Source organism: Pecten maximus, chromosome 3 (genome assembly GCF_902652985.1).
Source record: "Pecten maximus chromosome 3, xPecMax1.1, whole genome shotgun sequence".
Classification (NCBI taxonomy): Eukaryota; Metazoa; Mollusca; class Bivalvia; order Pectinida; family Pectinidae; genus Pecten; species Pecten maximus.
This window is the reverse complement of record NC_047017.1, coordinates 4095399-4112113: the sequence shown is the minus strand read 5'-3', so window position 1 is coordinate 4112113 and position 16715 is coordinate 4095399. Positions and strand designations below refer to the sequence as shown.

The 16715-nt window shown below is 34.8% G+C and overlaps 1 protein-coding gene across 1 annotated transcript; it reads left to right on the top strand.

Moving 5' to 3' along the window:
* Nucleotides 1–312: 312 nt before the first annotated feature.
* LOC117322979 (protein kintoun-like) lies at nucleotides 313–15756 on the top strand. The gene is made up of 3 exons (XM_033877951.1): nucleotides 313–1988; nucleotides 9978–10136; nucleotides 11489–15756. The coding sequence occupies exons 1-3, from the start codon at nucleotides 339–341 to the stop codon at nucleotides 12686–12688; spliced, it is 3009 nt and encodes a 1002-aa protein (XP_033733842.1). The 5' UTR covers nucleotides 313–338; the 3' UTR covers nucleotides 12689–15756.
* Nucleotides 15757–16715: the final 959 nt, after the last annotated feature.

Genomic DNA, 16715 nt, shown 5'->3' with positions numbered 1-16715 from the left:
TTTCGTAAGAATCAGAATATAGAAAATAAATCCATATAACGTTATATTTTCAACCCAAATGAAAATTTCATTCACAGTTAATTAAATAACGTTTCCTACGACATTTCTGCTAGTTGTGTGGATTTGTTATTTGTTGTGTGAGTATTGAGTAAAGAACAATCAATATGAAGTCAATAAATCCTTTGTTTGTGTGTCCAGTAAATTCTGGAAAATTCTTTTCTCCGTGAAAGCTAACATAGCCTACGTGTCACAACTTGATGTTGTCAAGATAAATCGTCAGAGTTGTTTCCCTTGCGTGTGCGCATGCTCAATTAACAGCAAATACTTGTTTTGCAAACATGGCGTCTCGTTCCAAAAAATTCGAAGACCTAGACCTTTCAAAAGACGAAGTGAAGAAATTAGGAGAAGCTTTGAAAAATGAGGAATTTCGAAAGTTATTCGTTGAGTATGCAGAGGAGATTTCCGATCCTGAAAATAGGAAACGATACGAGGAAGAAATCCGACAACTCGAAAATGAAAAGGGTATGGACGTGCAATTTATCCACCCGACGCCCGGACACGTGCTAAAAACCAGCGTCGATGGCAACAAAAAGGTATTCATTAACATTTGTCAGTCTGATAAACTTCAAACGCCAGTGTCGCATCCCGAGGTCAATAATGATGGACGTCGTGGTATTCATTGGCAAATCCCACATTCACACGTTCCTCCGAGAGAGGATGTTGACAAGTCAAAAGAGAAATGCCAAGTGTTTGACGTTGTTTTCCATCCCGACACCTATCGCATGGCTGAGAATGACAGGTTCCGAAAGCTTGTCGAAGACACTGCAATCGATGGCATCGAGAATCAGTTTGGTTTGAAAGTTGACAGGGTCAATATGAAAAGAATGATCAACATGAAATACAAAGGTGTGCCAACAGCATCTATTATTCGGACAAGGACAAAGGATGGACCAAAAATAGGAAAGGATGATATTATAAATAGCATGCCTTACCCTTATAATGACCAAACAAGTCAGGAGAAGGCTGAAAAAATGGCAAATGAGGTGAAGGCAAAGAAGAAAAGTACCAAAACTGTTAAGTTTGATGATTCCCAAGAACCAAAATACACGATAATTCATCGCTCAGACATGGATTTGCAAGAATACAGAAATTCTCCAGACTCACGACCAAGTACTAGACCAAAAGAGCTGGAAATAAAAATATTTTTGCCGCTTTTGTCATCAGCTAGCCAAGTTGACCTGGATGTGTTTGAACAGAAGCTTGCTCTGAAATCGGAGGACCCAGCAAAATACAAGCTTGACTTGAAGTTGCCTTACCCAGTTGACGATGACCAGGGGAGTGCCAAATTTGACAAAACAAATAAATGCCTTGTAGTAACTTTGCCTGTCATCCCTGATAAAGTACCGGAGATGCCAAACTTTGACAGAAAGAATGATGAAGTAAATGGTGTTGCTAATGGAGTGGACGATTCTGAAGGTGTTGTCCCGCCTCTAATTCAGGAAATCTCAAATAGCAAAACCGTAACGACAGAAGTTTCAGCTGAAACAAATGATGAACCTCCTCCTTTAGAGGATTTTACTGAAGAAGATACAGAAACTACCAGTTTGATTGAAAATGAGGCCTCAAAACCCCCCATTCAACAACCTAAAGCAATGGACATCTCATATTCATTTCCTGATTTTAACTTCAATCAAGATCAAGGTGCCATTTCCTTCATCCTTTCGGTCAGAAATGTGAAAATCGAAAACATATCAAAATCATTTGATTCAAAGAACATGATGCAACTTACTTTGGTGTCGGTCGGGGATGGTGGTTTTCCTTTGCATTACAGTTTTTGTGTAAAGTTTGCAGAGGACCACACAATAGTTCCGGAACATTGCAGTGTTGATGTTAGCGACATGAATGTTGTAGTCCTGTTGTTGAAAGAGCGTTGCAGCAGAGGTGTCTGGGATTGCTTCTTTGCTGGTCCGTCTAAAGATGAATTACAGGTAATAATTATATAATTAAGCATTTAATAGAGTGAAGATCATAAAATTCATCAGTTGAGATCTGTACGTAAACAGCTAGCTATAGGTCATTGAGTACAGAAAAGATTGCAAAAAGTTGTGTTTTTATGCTGGAAAGTTCCCTGTAAATGGTACATCGGGTTGGATGATGCAATTATTAGTCCTGTACCGATCGCGATGAAATCAGGGCCGGGGGACAATAGGTTTCCTCCCTATCGGCCTGTCCACTCAGTTTTCTGCACTTTTCTCAGCAGTACTTCAAGGTATATTGGTGTTTTCTCAGCAGTACTTCAAGGTATATTGGTGAAAGTTGATATGACGTAACTTCAAATAAGTAGCTGAAGATCAAGTTCAAGTTTCAGGGATTTTAGGTCAAGGTCACTGCTACTGTATTGAGCAGGGGTCATCATCAGTGGGGGGCAGGTATTGCTTCATGAGCAATACCCAGCATCAGAGCATGCTCGTTTCACAAGTTCTCCACTGCTGTCTTCAGATATACTCCTAACAAAACACAATTTACAACTTCAACTGGTCTAGAATTGCTAATCGAGTGTGTTAGTGCTGTTGGATCCATCAACATTGCTTCATTTGCCCAGGAAAATATATTAATCGATTGATGATTTCTGTAGTTGATTTTGAAATGACTATAAAAGAAAATATTAAAAGCAGAAAATTATAAGATACAGTATCTTAATGTTGTTTTGAGATTTTGACAATGCATGTTACATGCCTCATCAGGAATTCTGTAAACATGTCGTATAGCTGAATATAGCACATAGCTTGTGATTGGCCACTAGCTATATATATATATAGTCACAGACTTGTGATTGGGCCACTAGCTATATATATAGTCACAGACTTGTGATTGGCCACTAGCTATATATATAGTCACAGACTTGTGATTGGCCACTAGCTATAGTCACAGACTTGGTCATGGAAAACGAGAGTAGATTTCGTACATATATAAATTCAACAGTGGCCTGGCTTAGGTCCATGAAAAAAAAAAATTAAAATAAGACAATTAACTCAGGTCAACACAATCTTGAAAGCTGTATCAGATTTGATTTTCCTGAAATCACTTATGAATTTAGCCCTGCTTAAATAGTTGAATCTAGACTAAGGTGCTGTTATTTTGACAATTATTGAAACAAGTCTTAAGTCCACAGATGCACTTATTTTGATATCTAATAATAAAGACAACTGATTCCCGACAATCAATTATGAGATGTCAGCATTGATTATTGTTTTTCGAAATCTGATGGAAGTGCGAGTTCTAATTTAGTTTTAATTTTCACTATGAAATAACAGAGTTCTATGTCATTTTACTCTAATGCTAAATTCTTATATATACCAATCATGCTATTTAAACATAATCATTGGCAAAAATAATTAAATATATACCCATCATACTGTTTAAACATAATTATTGGCAAAAATGTAACCTTACAAAACTTCCCTGAGTTAATTAGCGTGTGTAAAATAAAAATGGCGACATGCACTAGTACTGCTACTGAGGAAATAGACCTATTCAAATCTGAGGTAATAGAAAAGAAAAAGTATAATATATAACTGCATGATTGATAATCGAAAATTGATTTGTTCACATGTACACTTACTAATTATATCTGATCATCGATGTTGAAGTCTCAACCAATTCCCAACAGTAATATATATAAACACTATAATAAATTGACTTAAGTTATCAAATATCATCTGCCACTCGTACAACAAATTAATATCTGATGTCGAAAAACAGACCGATCATGTATTATATTATAACATATATATATGTGTCACTACTGTCCCTTTGGTTTGTCTCTCCCACTATGTGTGTTTGTGTTTAGAAATGAACTGCCTCATTTTCAAAACTCGTTTGATTTTATCCTCGCTAAGTTTGCAATTGACAGCCCATGTCGATCAAGTGGTCAAGCTGAACATTTGAAAGCGACTGTGAATAACAGGATAGCACAATCAATAAAAAAGATTACGTTTTTACCTTTTACAATGCTTAATAAAATCACCTGCAGGTAACATAATGCTGACATCTGTCACAATACACACAATATATGATTACATACTGAGTGCATTAACCAACGAGACAAGGTCCTGTGCTTGAAATTGAATGGAGACAACTAAACGGCGTCAAAAGTCTCACTTTAGTGAAATGCCATATGCATGCTGCAGACACATTTGCATGACAGTTTTGTCCATTTTAACTGACAGATTTCAAATGATCCTGTTTTAGTGGGCCTTGTTTATATATACGTACATGTGCATCCCTTTTGACATGCATAAGCATAGCAGCCATTTGGATAGATTTTGGTTTGTCTCGGCCATGGGACAGATTTAAAAAGTAATCTTTAAATTTTACTTTCATCAAAAAGGTTGAAAGCTCATCATGGACAAGCCAAAAGTGAAGAAAAGCTAAAGGTTCATATATATAGATACTGTCTTATAATCACGAATCATGTGATGGAACAACACTAGAAGGCATAATTTATCTTGTCATGTGTATATTTGTATACATTTACATGCTGCGGGATGTGACAATTCATTTAAAACTGGCATTGGTTATCCAGAATCTGAATGCTCATGACTCACAATCATATTACAAGCTTGTATAAAAAAAATTATAAATCCCCTTAATTACATGACTATATCGGGTCGCCTGAAATATTGATGGTGATAACGGTAGTTGGATATATTGCTGTCAACGTGACCGGCCATTCTGATTATGATGTGGTACAATATGAAATATCACACTTCATACAGAAAACCAATGAAATCACCCACGTTTAATCGTGTTCTCCAAGTTTTCTAGAGCATGGCTGAATATTTCAGCTTTACCAGTGCAGTATACGTATATACATCAGAAATAATAGTCACCTGCTACTAAAATCAATGTTTATAAAAGAACTAAATACCCAGCCCAGAAGCAAACCCTGAATAGGTACTTGATCGTGACCAATTTTTGACCAAACACTGATTACAACAACACCCTGACCTGGTATATAACATTGTCCAAAATTGATTTGTGAAAACTGGCTTACTCGGCTAATTAAGTGCCTGGTAAATTGGCAGGCTGACATACCAGGTATATATATATATATAATTATATTGATTTTTATAGAATTACTCTTATTAAGATAAGAAGATTACATTGGTAACAAATGAATTAGGTTAATGATAATAATATAGGCATTGTACTATAATATAAATACAGTAAGGTTGGCCATAAAAAAACAAATAAAAACGTGCTGATCAACACAGTATATATATATCTGTCACAGTTGCGTGATTGGTCCTGTATTATTTAGTAAATAGGCTTATTGCATTTTTGCCTGTGAAATGTAGAGATCTATCTATCTGATAAAACTTATATTTTCACAGATTTTCAGTAAAAAAAAATTTTTTTTTTCGTTTTTTGACCAATCAGAGAGTGAAACTTTATATTCACCTCATTGAAACTTACCGGTTTTTCCAGGTTTTTATATTAAAACTAGTTTATGACAAAATGCCCACTTCACGTTAGCTTTTCATGCACATTTTCTCCGACAACACCAGAAAACGTTTAAACTGTGTTAATCAGTCCTTTCAAAATGATGCCATCAAGTTGACATGGAGTAATGTCACAAGATGACGTCATGAATTAAGTTACTGATTCCTGCACTTTTTGTCACTATTTTTCGATGATTTTTTTGTTTGTTTTTAGCATAAAAATGCAATAAAAAGAAAATTGATTGGTTTCGCTAATATAACATATTTCACTCGTATGACAGAATATTTTGATATTTTTCACTCGTGCTTCACTTTCTATGAAAATATCTATTTTGATATTTTTCGCTCGTGCTTCACACTCTATGAAAATATCAATATTCTGTCATACTGTTGAATTATGTTATTTTCATCCAATATCCTCTATATAGTATCGTAGCATTTTTCTGAAATCTGACATTCTGAAATGGTGTAAAATAGTCAAAATTACTCAAAATACTATAATATGCATTTGCATGCAAAAATGTAGTCTTAGCTAATAAATAAAAATTAAAAAAAAGATTTAATATTCGTTAATAAATAAAAACGAAATTTCTTAGTTGAAGCCAATTAATACAAGGCCCCAAGTTATTTTTCATTACCTCTCACGAGATTTGCTACTGGACTGAACCGGACCACAGCCATTAATGGAACCAGCTATATAGATGTATATGGCTAGCTATATTTAATAAGTCAGCTCATTTAAATTACAAGTAGAAATTCTCCTGTAGCCAGGTCTAAAGGAACTTATATAGAGCTTAAAAAATTGAAATAGAAAAATAGTAAATGATTATTGTTTGGGATATGATATATGTAGTTTAATATATAGGCTGGCCTTTACATGTACACCTGTATTTGTGTGGGAGCATTGCTGTAGGAATCAGCTGGTTGAGGAGTTAAACAAAGTTGGTTATATGTGTTAGTGTGCCGTGTACAGTGTGTATTTTGTGCAGAGAGCCGTTACTAGTATATACCCAATATAAATATAGGCTCATTCAGGTGTAACTAACATTGTCAAGGTCGCAGGGGAAATGCTCAAAGCTTCTAGAACACATAACAGTGTGTAGAAACGCATTGGGCCCCACACAGGTGTAAACAAGCTGTGTGTGTTTTACCAGGAAAGCATGCAATGTGTGGAGACTTGAGTGGGCTGTGAACAGTAGAAGTATATATAGTTAGAAGTCTAGTGTGGTTCTGTGGTGTCCAGAGATTTATTTCATAGGAGTATGGTTTTAACATGGAGAACTCTGCAGTAGCACAAGCTAACCCGTCAGCTGGGTACTATGTACAGGGGTGGTTGCTCCTCGTTCCAAATCTATTCCTCAAGATTCTACACTTCGTGTGGACAGGAATGGTGATTATATGGGTAAGTTGTACATGTACTCAATATAGTCGAGCTCTGCATTGGCTGGCACTGCAGATTCTTTATATATATATGAATGTATACATTTTACAGAGCTTTGTGGAACCGATGTACATTTGTAAAGTTAATCAATAGGACTTATAACTTAATGCCATTTATCTTATTTCTTCAATAGAGGAATTATAAGCTATTTGTGTTTGATTTACGACTTTAACAATCAAAAATTAGAACTAGCATGGATACTTATTTCCAAAATTTAAGGGAATATTTTGAAAGTTTTTCCAATAAACTAGTTATTTTAACTTCCTGCTATAACTGTACTATAACATCGCATTAAAGTTTAATAGAACCAGTACTAGTGTTCCATTAATAATATTTGACCAAACTGAGATAAGAATTGATTTATCTCCTGAGTATATATATATATAAAAAATAATATTTAAACTTTTGATTTCTTATCTGATATTCTGGAACACAAACTAGAATTCAGCTGGACAGACTTTACTAAAAACCCTATAACTAAGTGCTGTGTATATATACATAGCTGGTCTACAGAGAAGTTAAGAAATGTTTTTGGAAATAAGTTACATACCTCAATGTTGTTTGTACCATGCATCCCCACTACCTTCAAGGTTTTTCTCTATAGCATTGAGACTGTATCTCCCTAGCTATTGCTACTACATACCCTTATATTAACAGTTCACTCCCCACTTTCACCCCATGGTCAATAGACTCACTAGCTATAGCTTGCTATAGTCTACCCTTCAAAAACATCACATGGAAAAATATGTGCTTGATGAAATAAATAAACTTTAATTGCAAAAACAAAAACAAAAAAATCTGCAGGTGATCCCTACACAGCAAAAACATATGAATGTTGTTACCACGTCCGTGCACCCATTAATTAATATTGATGTAATGTATAAAAATCCATGAGAGCTCCTATGTACTTGGATAAATAGTACAGAACAATGCTGGACAAGGCTGAAATCAATAATTAATCATTGGAAAAAAGATTGATGGAGGCTCATTGTAAGCTGGCTCTGGTTTGTGCTGTATATATATATACACAAGTTGTCTTCTCCTGTACATATATAAGGTCTGTACAGTTCACGGTGGTCCAATCCTATGGCCTGTGTGCACGTGACTGCCCACAGCACAGGGACTTGGCACAATCCATGAGAGCTCCTATCAATGTACTTGGATAAATAGTACAGAACAATGCTGGACAAGGCTGAAGTCAATAATTAATTATTGGAAAAAAGATTGATGGAGGCTCATTCAGTTCACGGTGGTCCAATCCTATGGCCTGTGTGACTGCCCACAGCACAGGGACTTGGCACAAATGCTTAACCCTACGCTAGTCCAGTGCATAAAATATATATTCATAATTTAGATGTATGGAGTTTGATTTCATTGTCACGGTAATAAATTGTGTCAAGTCCCTGTGTAACCACCGGTAATTTTATGTTTTTGATTAAATGCACCAGAGCAAATGAGTTTAACATAACACTATCTCTTTGACCCCATAATGATATTGGTATAATGTTAAGAAAATAAGAGTCTTTTTATGTTTGATTTAACTTGTAAATTTATATAACGCTGATGTCATCATTTGATATTTGTTTTGAAATATCTAGCCCCTATTTGTATGTACCATATATATATATATATGTATACACAGCAACCGCATAAGAACATCCCCTTAGGCCTTTGTGTATATTACATATATACGTACATAACATGTTTATAAGATCAAGTCTCTAGATCTGTGAGACTGTGAGCACGCATATATATAATATTATCTATCAATAAAACTAAAACTGACTCGTTTAATTTAGCTTACATATTTGTAAGTGGCAAAACCAATTACAGCAAACCAAATGATTTTCTGAGCAAAATATGATAGCTCAAGTATAACCTAGCTTGGGGGCATATCAAATTCAATGATTTTTTCAAAGAAAGGGAAAGTGGAAAATGCAATGATTTTATAAGCATATAAGTCATAGCGAAAGTAATTCTAATAATAAGCAATGTGGGGGAAATGAATGTTTTCGATTTGTTGCGTGGAAGTATTAATAGTTATGATTTAATTCAAATAAAACTGATGCAACATCTGAATCATTTTTATCATTTTGTGTGTGCTGATTCAGCTGGCGGATGTCACAGATGGGAAATCCCATTTGTTACATTCCCTAACACTGAGGTAGTTTATAGCCGCGGCCTTGACCCCAACCGAGATTATTTATCCAGCCTTGTTTACCTCCTTGTTACATGTGTGTAGACTGATAAGTGGTAAAGGTCGCATATACCGAGACTGGGGGAGGATCATGTCATATTTCTAGACAGAATTTGAAGATTTAAACATCGTTTTACTTCAGAATTGTAAGCGAAAACTATTTTTTGACGTTTCTAGTACATGTATCTGTCGATTGTATTCATTGGCTTGTTTTGTCAGACATGGTTTAAGATCTACAGTCACAATCAACTGGACTGTTATATTCATAAGTGTATAAGTTTTATGATATATAATTATTATGATTGTTTAAAGTGAATGTATTGCGTGCTATTTTTATCATTGTGTTAAGTTATGATGAAGTTTTTATAAATTTACAAAGAATTGCTTTCCTTGTAAACTATGAACTCATTGTGATAATATTTTCGACAATAACAATTTATTAATTCAACCTTTGAACTTCAGAAAATCTGTGCTCGGGAATTTGTTGATTTCATCGTTGTGAAAAGAAATACTTATGTAGAGGCCTTGATTATGATCTGTCAGTTCTTGATGTGATTAACTTGAGCTGTACAATGACATGTATTTGTCGTAATTAATTATTAATTGTACATATATATATAGAGAGTTGTTGCATTTGGCAACTAAAACATCAGCAGGTATGGCTTACAGAAAACTTTCAACTCAATATACCGTATGTGTATTGATATGAGTGAGCATGTATTTCAAGATCGTCATATGATGCCAGACCAGATTTGGCTGAAGTTCAGTAGAAATGATGTTTGATATTTATTAGATTGCTTTAACAAGTCAACTCTCTTGTATTATCTATTCACAGGAGTTTCTCTTCATGACCGAGCCCAATCTTCAGAGGGAGCTTGCAGAACTGGAGGCAGAAGCTGCCCTCCAGAAGCTCGACCAACATGCTGCAGCACAGGACACTCCAGTGATTCAAGTCACAGACATGACGCAGAAACGCCTGCAGATAGACATCAAGGTCAGTATACTAGGTGTTAAACAGTCTTCTGGTGATGTTTTTTTGTTAGGATAACAATCAAACCCTCTAAAAATAACTGCATTTGATGTTTGCATTGTAAACATCTTCGTGTTAGGCTGTTGAGTTAGATTACCATCACAGGAAAACAGTCAAAACTAGTTACTTACTAGTTGACATACTGAAGTTAATAGCATGCTTGTATATTTGTTTTCAATTTCCTTCTTCTTTTTTTTTTCGGGCTTGGGGGGTGGGGGGTAAAGGAGACTGCTTGACATGTACGTACAGACATATATATAAGTTTAGGTAGAGGAATTAGGACAAAATTCTTGTATTTGAGTGATTTCACTATAATTCTACTTAATCCGAACACTTCATTATTTAAGAAATAATTAACGATGATTCGTGTATTGTTGTAGGATATACAACGAGGACGAGGATATTTTGCAATTAAATTAATAACGAAGGCCGCAGGCCTGAGTTATTAATTAAAATTGCAAAATATCCGAATCCAAGTTGAATATCCTGCAACAATACACGAGTCAAAGTTGATTATTTCTATTCTACCATGTACTGTTTAGTTCTGAGATCTACCTCTTTCTAATAGAAAAACGGCAAAGAAACCCTGGGAAAACTTTGTAATTTATTTTTTGAGGATTGCATTATTTTGTTGATAAAACAACATTTCTTTACAGGCACTACAGTACTACAATCAAGAACATCTATCATATGACATTGATTTCTTTAAATTAAAAAAAAAGGGATGAAAAAAAAAAAGGGCTTCGTAGGATTCGAACTCGCGTCGGGATAAAAAATGAGCAAAGACTAACCCATTAGCACACTCGGCTACAGTAACCATATTACTTCTGGGTGAATATTAGATACATAACATTGTAACAGCCGTGACTCACGAGCGTGTATTATTGACACGAGCGTGGTTTTAAACCAATCAAAACTGGCGTTGCATAGCAAACATGGTAGAATAGCATTTATACTACATGTGACTAATAACTTCCCTATATTTTATTGGTGTTATATCCTGTTTAAAAAAAAATAATGTGATGAGCACAAATGAATATTGTGTATATATTAATCAAGCTAGAAAAACAGCCCTAGGGTTTACTGGGTAGTTCATATATATATTTACACCATAGTATAATCTGTTATATAACCTTGACCTTAATTGTATCAGATTAAGTAAAACATCCATCCAGAAGAAGAGATACATGGTAGCTATATATGGAATTCATTATATAAAAAAATTACCTGTACATCTAGATTTATTTATTTCATATGTTAGTAGGAAGTTTTTTTCATGATGATCATTATTAAAATGTTTAATTGATGGATTTCAGAAATCCGGGTCTACTGAGGAGGATGTGGATTATAGGGAAACTGAAGAGGCCCCCTCCTCAGCTGAAATCCAAGTTGTCCACGAGAAAGAACCGCCCAGCCTACACAGCATCCTCAAACATCGGTCCATGTCAGAGTCGAGTGAGTGTGATGGGTATGGCAGCAGCAACAGCAGTGGCAGCCCCACTAGTCCTCGCGATGAACACTTCGGCCTCAGGAGATCCGTTTCCTTCAACGATCGTGTGGATAAAACAACCTTCAAACCAGGCACCGCCGTCACCTCCATGACATCTACATTGAAGAATAAAAGGAAGCGTAATAGGAAACGTGAGGAGAAACGGCAGTCGAGGTTAAGAAATAATAGTGGCGGATCGGAGGGAAGTAGTGGGGACGATCTGGATCACCGTGGTAGCACTGGAGAGTCCCATAGCGAGAACGACGAGGAGGGCGATGAATCTATATCCCCGCCCATAAGTGAAAAGCCAGAGGAGGATTCGGAAGAAACTGCGACTACATCCAACACCAAAAATCAGGTAACGGAAAAATCCTTAGCTCCACCCATTAGTGCAAGGCTTGAGGAAAAACCCAACAGGGAAGCAAAATTGGTCCAAAACATCAAGGAAAAATTGTCTAAAGGGGAGGAGAAAGGTGTTGAGGAGGAGGACAGTGACGATGATGGAGAAAACAATGAACTTAAAGTCGATTCTAGGACTAAAACAGAACAACAAAAAGTGGTGGATGTGATACAAAGCGAGGGTATCAATGATAATCATGAGCGGACTAAAAGTGCAGACAACAAGGAAGTTCAGAGTGTATGTGTTCAGAAGGAGATGAGTGAGAGTGTGGTTAACAATCAACAACAGAAGGCAGCAAAAGAGGGGGGACCAACGCATCGGGCAGCTACTAGTCAAAAGGGCCGAGAGGACGTGTCCATCACCTCCGGGGACTTGATAAACAGGGATGGTGTCCAGGACCTCCTGGGGCCCAACGAAGCTGTGATAAAAGTTACCGGGGAGGAAAGGGGCAGTGGGGACGACTCCGGCGTGGAGAGCAACACAGAGGGAGGCAACGAGTCGAGTCCAGCCGAAGACAATCACGTGGAAACCATGCTTAGCTGGAAGGATCAACCATCCAGCGAATATGCCACAAAGTGCTCATTTGCATTCTCAAATGCAGTTATGTTTGATCTTGATGTCGACTAAAACACAGGGTCTGGTGTACTGTACGTGTATTACTCACAGTATCAATTTTTGTGCAGTGTTAATTTCCTGATAAGGAGATGCAAAATTCTAAGGGCTACACAGTCTGAGGTACATAGGGATCAATTATTTGTACAAGTTTTAAAAAGCTATGTAATTCCTATTTCCTGATCTTTGTATATATATACTTTGTGTGTTGGATGGTTGAGGTCAAATATGTATGTGGAAAAAATGACAAATGAAATTAATTCTGGTCTCTTCACATCATCGTTGGCTATACAATTAATTATCTTAAGATGTTTTCATGCAACTACAGCTAGTTTATGTGAGCCTTTTATCTCGAAAAATTGATATAATGTACGTTGTGTCACAATAACATTCTGTCAATATTATTTTTACCGAAATTCATTGCCTCTGTTCGGGGAAAAATTTGTTTATAACCTCAATTTTCTTTAGTTTCTAAACTTGGGCTAACAGTATGTTATACAGCAATAAAAAGTCGGAACATACCTAATGTATTTTTTGCAGGCGGCTCAAAATTAATTACATATGGATGGATTATATATATTTATAAAGTAATACAGTGGTTCTGTAAATGAAACTGTTTATCATTTAAATGGAGTTTTGTATGAGTAATAAAAATTATAGATAATTGTCTTAGGTTTCCACTTTAATAAAAAAACTACCGGTAAATAAATTTTTAACTCAAAAGTTATTTTTTTTATTAAATTTTGTACAATTTTTTCAAAAATATTTTTCTATTACTTTTTTATTAAACCATATAAAGGTAAGAAAAAAACAGTTAATAATTCTCTTTTGTTAAAAGCTTTAGAAATGTTTAAAATGATGAATTTGTAGTTTACAGTGATTGCAGGGACAAAAAAAAATGTGTCGTATAATTATAAGTGAAGGTCGACGTCACAGAAAGATTAATTACTGGGATATTTTTCTACATGAATTTTAATGGAAATACATCAATATCAAGGATGATTGCACATTTCCCTTGGGGTAAAATTGTAGAGGCTTTTGGTTATAATGTGGCCATGGGTGTATTCGGTGATCAAAGAATCAGATTCTATGAAATGTTAACCTACAACTTATACAAAACATACAATATCCAGATTTTTACTGCAAAGTCATGTGGTAGGAAAAGAGGTTTTAAGTTGTAAAATGTAATTCTAGTAAGTTTATAAGATAATTCAAAAAGAAATTGATCGTTTGAGAAGTTTTTCAATGTTATTTAGTCGTAATCTAAAAAATCCAACTAAGGTATATTAGATAATGGATGTGATGCCTATTGTTCTTGGATTTCTTTTCAAAAGATATACATTATATTTGTTCTTTAAGACAATGTCCTATGGTGTCTCCACTTATTGAGCCAGTTTAAAGAAACATTTGTTAAAATATAAATACCGTAGATGTGTCGGCATGCATTCAAAATGCATTCAAAATGCATTGTCTCATGTACATGTGGTGCGCATGCCTTGCTATCAAAATCACAAGCAACATCAATTAACCTATATACAAAATGTATGTTCCTTTTTCTGTAATTTCCTGTTACAATATAATATACATGTATTTTCAGTTTAAGAAACTGTTGAACTTTTAAATATTTACTCATTAAATAGCTTTCAAAATAAGGATGTTTTGTAATTAGGTGTCAAGTCGCCTAACAAAAATCTTCTTTAAATTATCTCAGATTAAATCTTGAAATATTATACGTAGCAAATTGTGATATTACTTGTACAGTGATGTACTGTTCCGTAAACCAGGAACCTTGTGAGTTTTGACTTGTAAGTCACAGTCAAGGGACTTATTTATTGGTGATTTCCCATTTTTAACATTACATGTATTTGAATAATTTGAACGATCTTCAATTCATTCACTGTTTATATATGAAAATGTATATGCAGAAAATTGTGACAAACTTTATTTTTTTTATTGCCATGGGTTTTTAGATGTAAAAAACTGTTGGACATTTCTCATAAAAATAATAATTTGTTCGGATCCTGTGTTTCATTATTAAGCAGCCTTAAAAGTATTCATTGTAAAATGATAAGTTTGTTATATTTCTAGGAAAATACACAACACTGGAATCAGAAAAAATGCTTGATATATGTATTGAAAAAAAAGGAAATGTTTTATTTATATTAAAATCAAGATCATTTCAGGTTCAAAACAATTTGTATCTCTTAAATACATAATGGGTAAACTACACTGGATGTTGAAATGATTTATGACATAATGATATTACAGTGTTAATGGTGTCACTATTGCAGTTGCATTATTGAAGTAACTGACAGAGATTTCATTATAGTCTTTCATGTACCGGCCTGGTATAATATACCTGGATAACAATGGGAAAAGAATTATATATTTCAGACAGATTTGTCATGCTGTCTCCATGTTTTATTATGTTGTCACAAAAAAATGTTTTGAAACAGGGAACATTTGACAGTTAGGTTTATGAAATATTTACCTCGACTCAAATGTATCTAGATGGAAAATATGTGCATTGTTGGTTTGTTAGTAGAAGAGTTGTTTGAACACACAATCAGTACAAACAGTTTGTTTTGCAGTAAAATGTTGATTTTTCATTTCCATGAACTATGGGAGTTACTCCCCTTTAACTATTCTCGCGTCACTTGACAAAAAAAGCTGAAATGTGATTCCAACAGCACATCTCAACTGGGACTTTATTTTGGATATAATACCTGTTACCCAATTTTGGTAATATTTTTCTAAAGTTATGTTTCTGTTTTAGCAATGTACATTGTAATTATGTCCATGTTTAAATTTGATTGTTGAGTTTATAACGGAACTTGTATATCTTTTTTCTTTTGAAAAAAAAAAAAAAAAAACACAGAATGAAGTTCTGTTGACACAGGTAGCACTGATAACTTACATGGCATTTTTATACAATTTGAATATTTATATTGACTTTTTTTTTAATTGTCAGTATCTGAAAATCAGATCAATGAAATTGTTATTATTTTCCTACAGTGACATGTTGAACTGTAAAAGCTATTTTTGAAACTGTTAGTGACTTGATGAGTAAAACTTGAACATTATCAAAGTTGTTGTGTCTTTGTCAAAATTCCGTTGCCTGATGATAAAAAGTGCTGTCAGCATGGTCCAGCATCTGTCGTCAAGAGGGTCAAATCTGTTAACTTAATATTGCCATATTATCATGGTGTAAGATCTAGTCTTGAAAAATGTTGAATGCATAGACAAAGGATGAAAACCTGGTCATATTGTGTTTTAAACTGCTTTCAAAGGGAGACTGTCTTCAATATCTTGACTAGATAAAAAAGACAATTCAGCGAATTGCACTTCACCAACAGATGTGAAATTATGGTCAAATCGAAGTCCCCCTTCAGATATGAAATTAAGGGTCAAGAATGTACAGTTGGTGAATTCATGGGTCAAAGATACACATATATGTCAGAGTGACCTACTTTTTAGCACAGGGACCAGAGCATTGTTACAGTCTACGATTATTTCGACCTTCCCTTGCTGTGTACAGCACATTTTCAAACATTTGTGGGTCTAGATTAAAATTGGCTAAAAATGAGACGTTTCAGTATTAATTATGTGCTATATACAACTAAGGAAGGTCCAAATACCTGTAGGGTAGCAGGCTGCATTAGGATTGCCTGGCCATGGGTGATTTTTTTTTTTTAAGCAAATAACGTGTTATTATACATGTATAACAAAATTAATATAAAAAAAGTTATACTATAATTGATATATATTCATTATAAAGTAGTATATACAGGCGTTACATTTGTTAAAAAAGAAAAGAGAAAAAAAAACAACAAAAAGAATGGCTTATGCCGTGGTGCGGCATCCGTCGGCCGTCCGGCGTCAACTTTTTCATTCAAACAACTTCTTCTCAATAACCAAGATACCCAGGAACTTGATATCGGGCCTGTAGCATGCTGGTGTGAAGGGCTACAAAGTTTGTTCAAATAAATTACCTTGACCTTCATTCAAGGTCACGGGTCAAATAGGCTATAATCTTCAAACG

Coding starts and splice junctions, on each gene's coding strand:
- LOC117322979 (XM_033877951.1), top strand. CDS start 339: ATGGCGTCTCGTTCCAAAAAATTCGAAGACCTAGACCTTTCAAAAGAC. Junction 1,989..9,977: donor CGTCTAAAGATGAATTACAG/GTAATAATTATA, acceptor ATCTATTCACAG/GAGTTTCTCTTCATGACCGA. Junction 10,137..11,488: donor GCCTGCAGATAGACATCAAG/GTCAGTATACTA, acceptor GATGGATTTCAG/AAATCCGGGTCTACTGAGGA.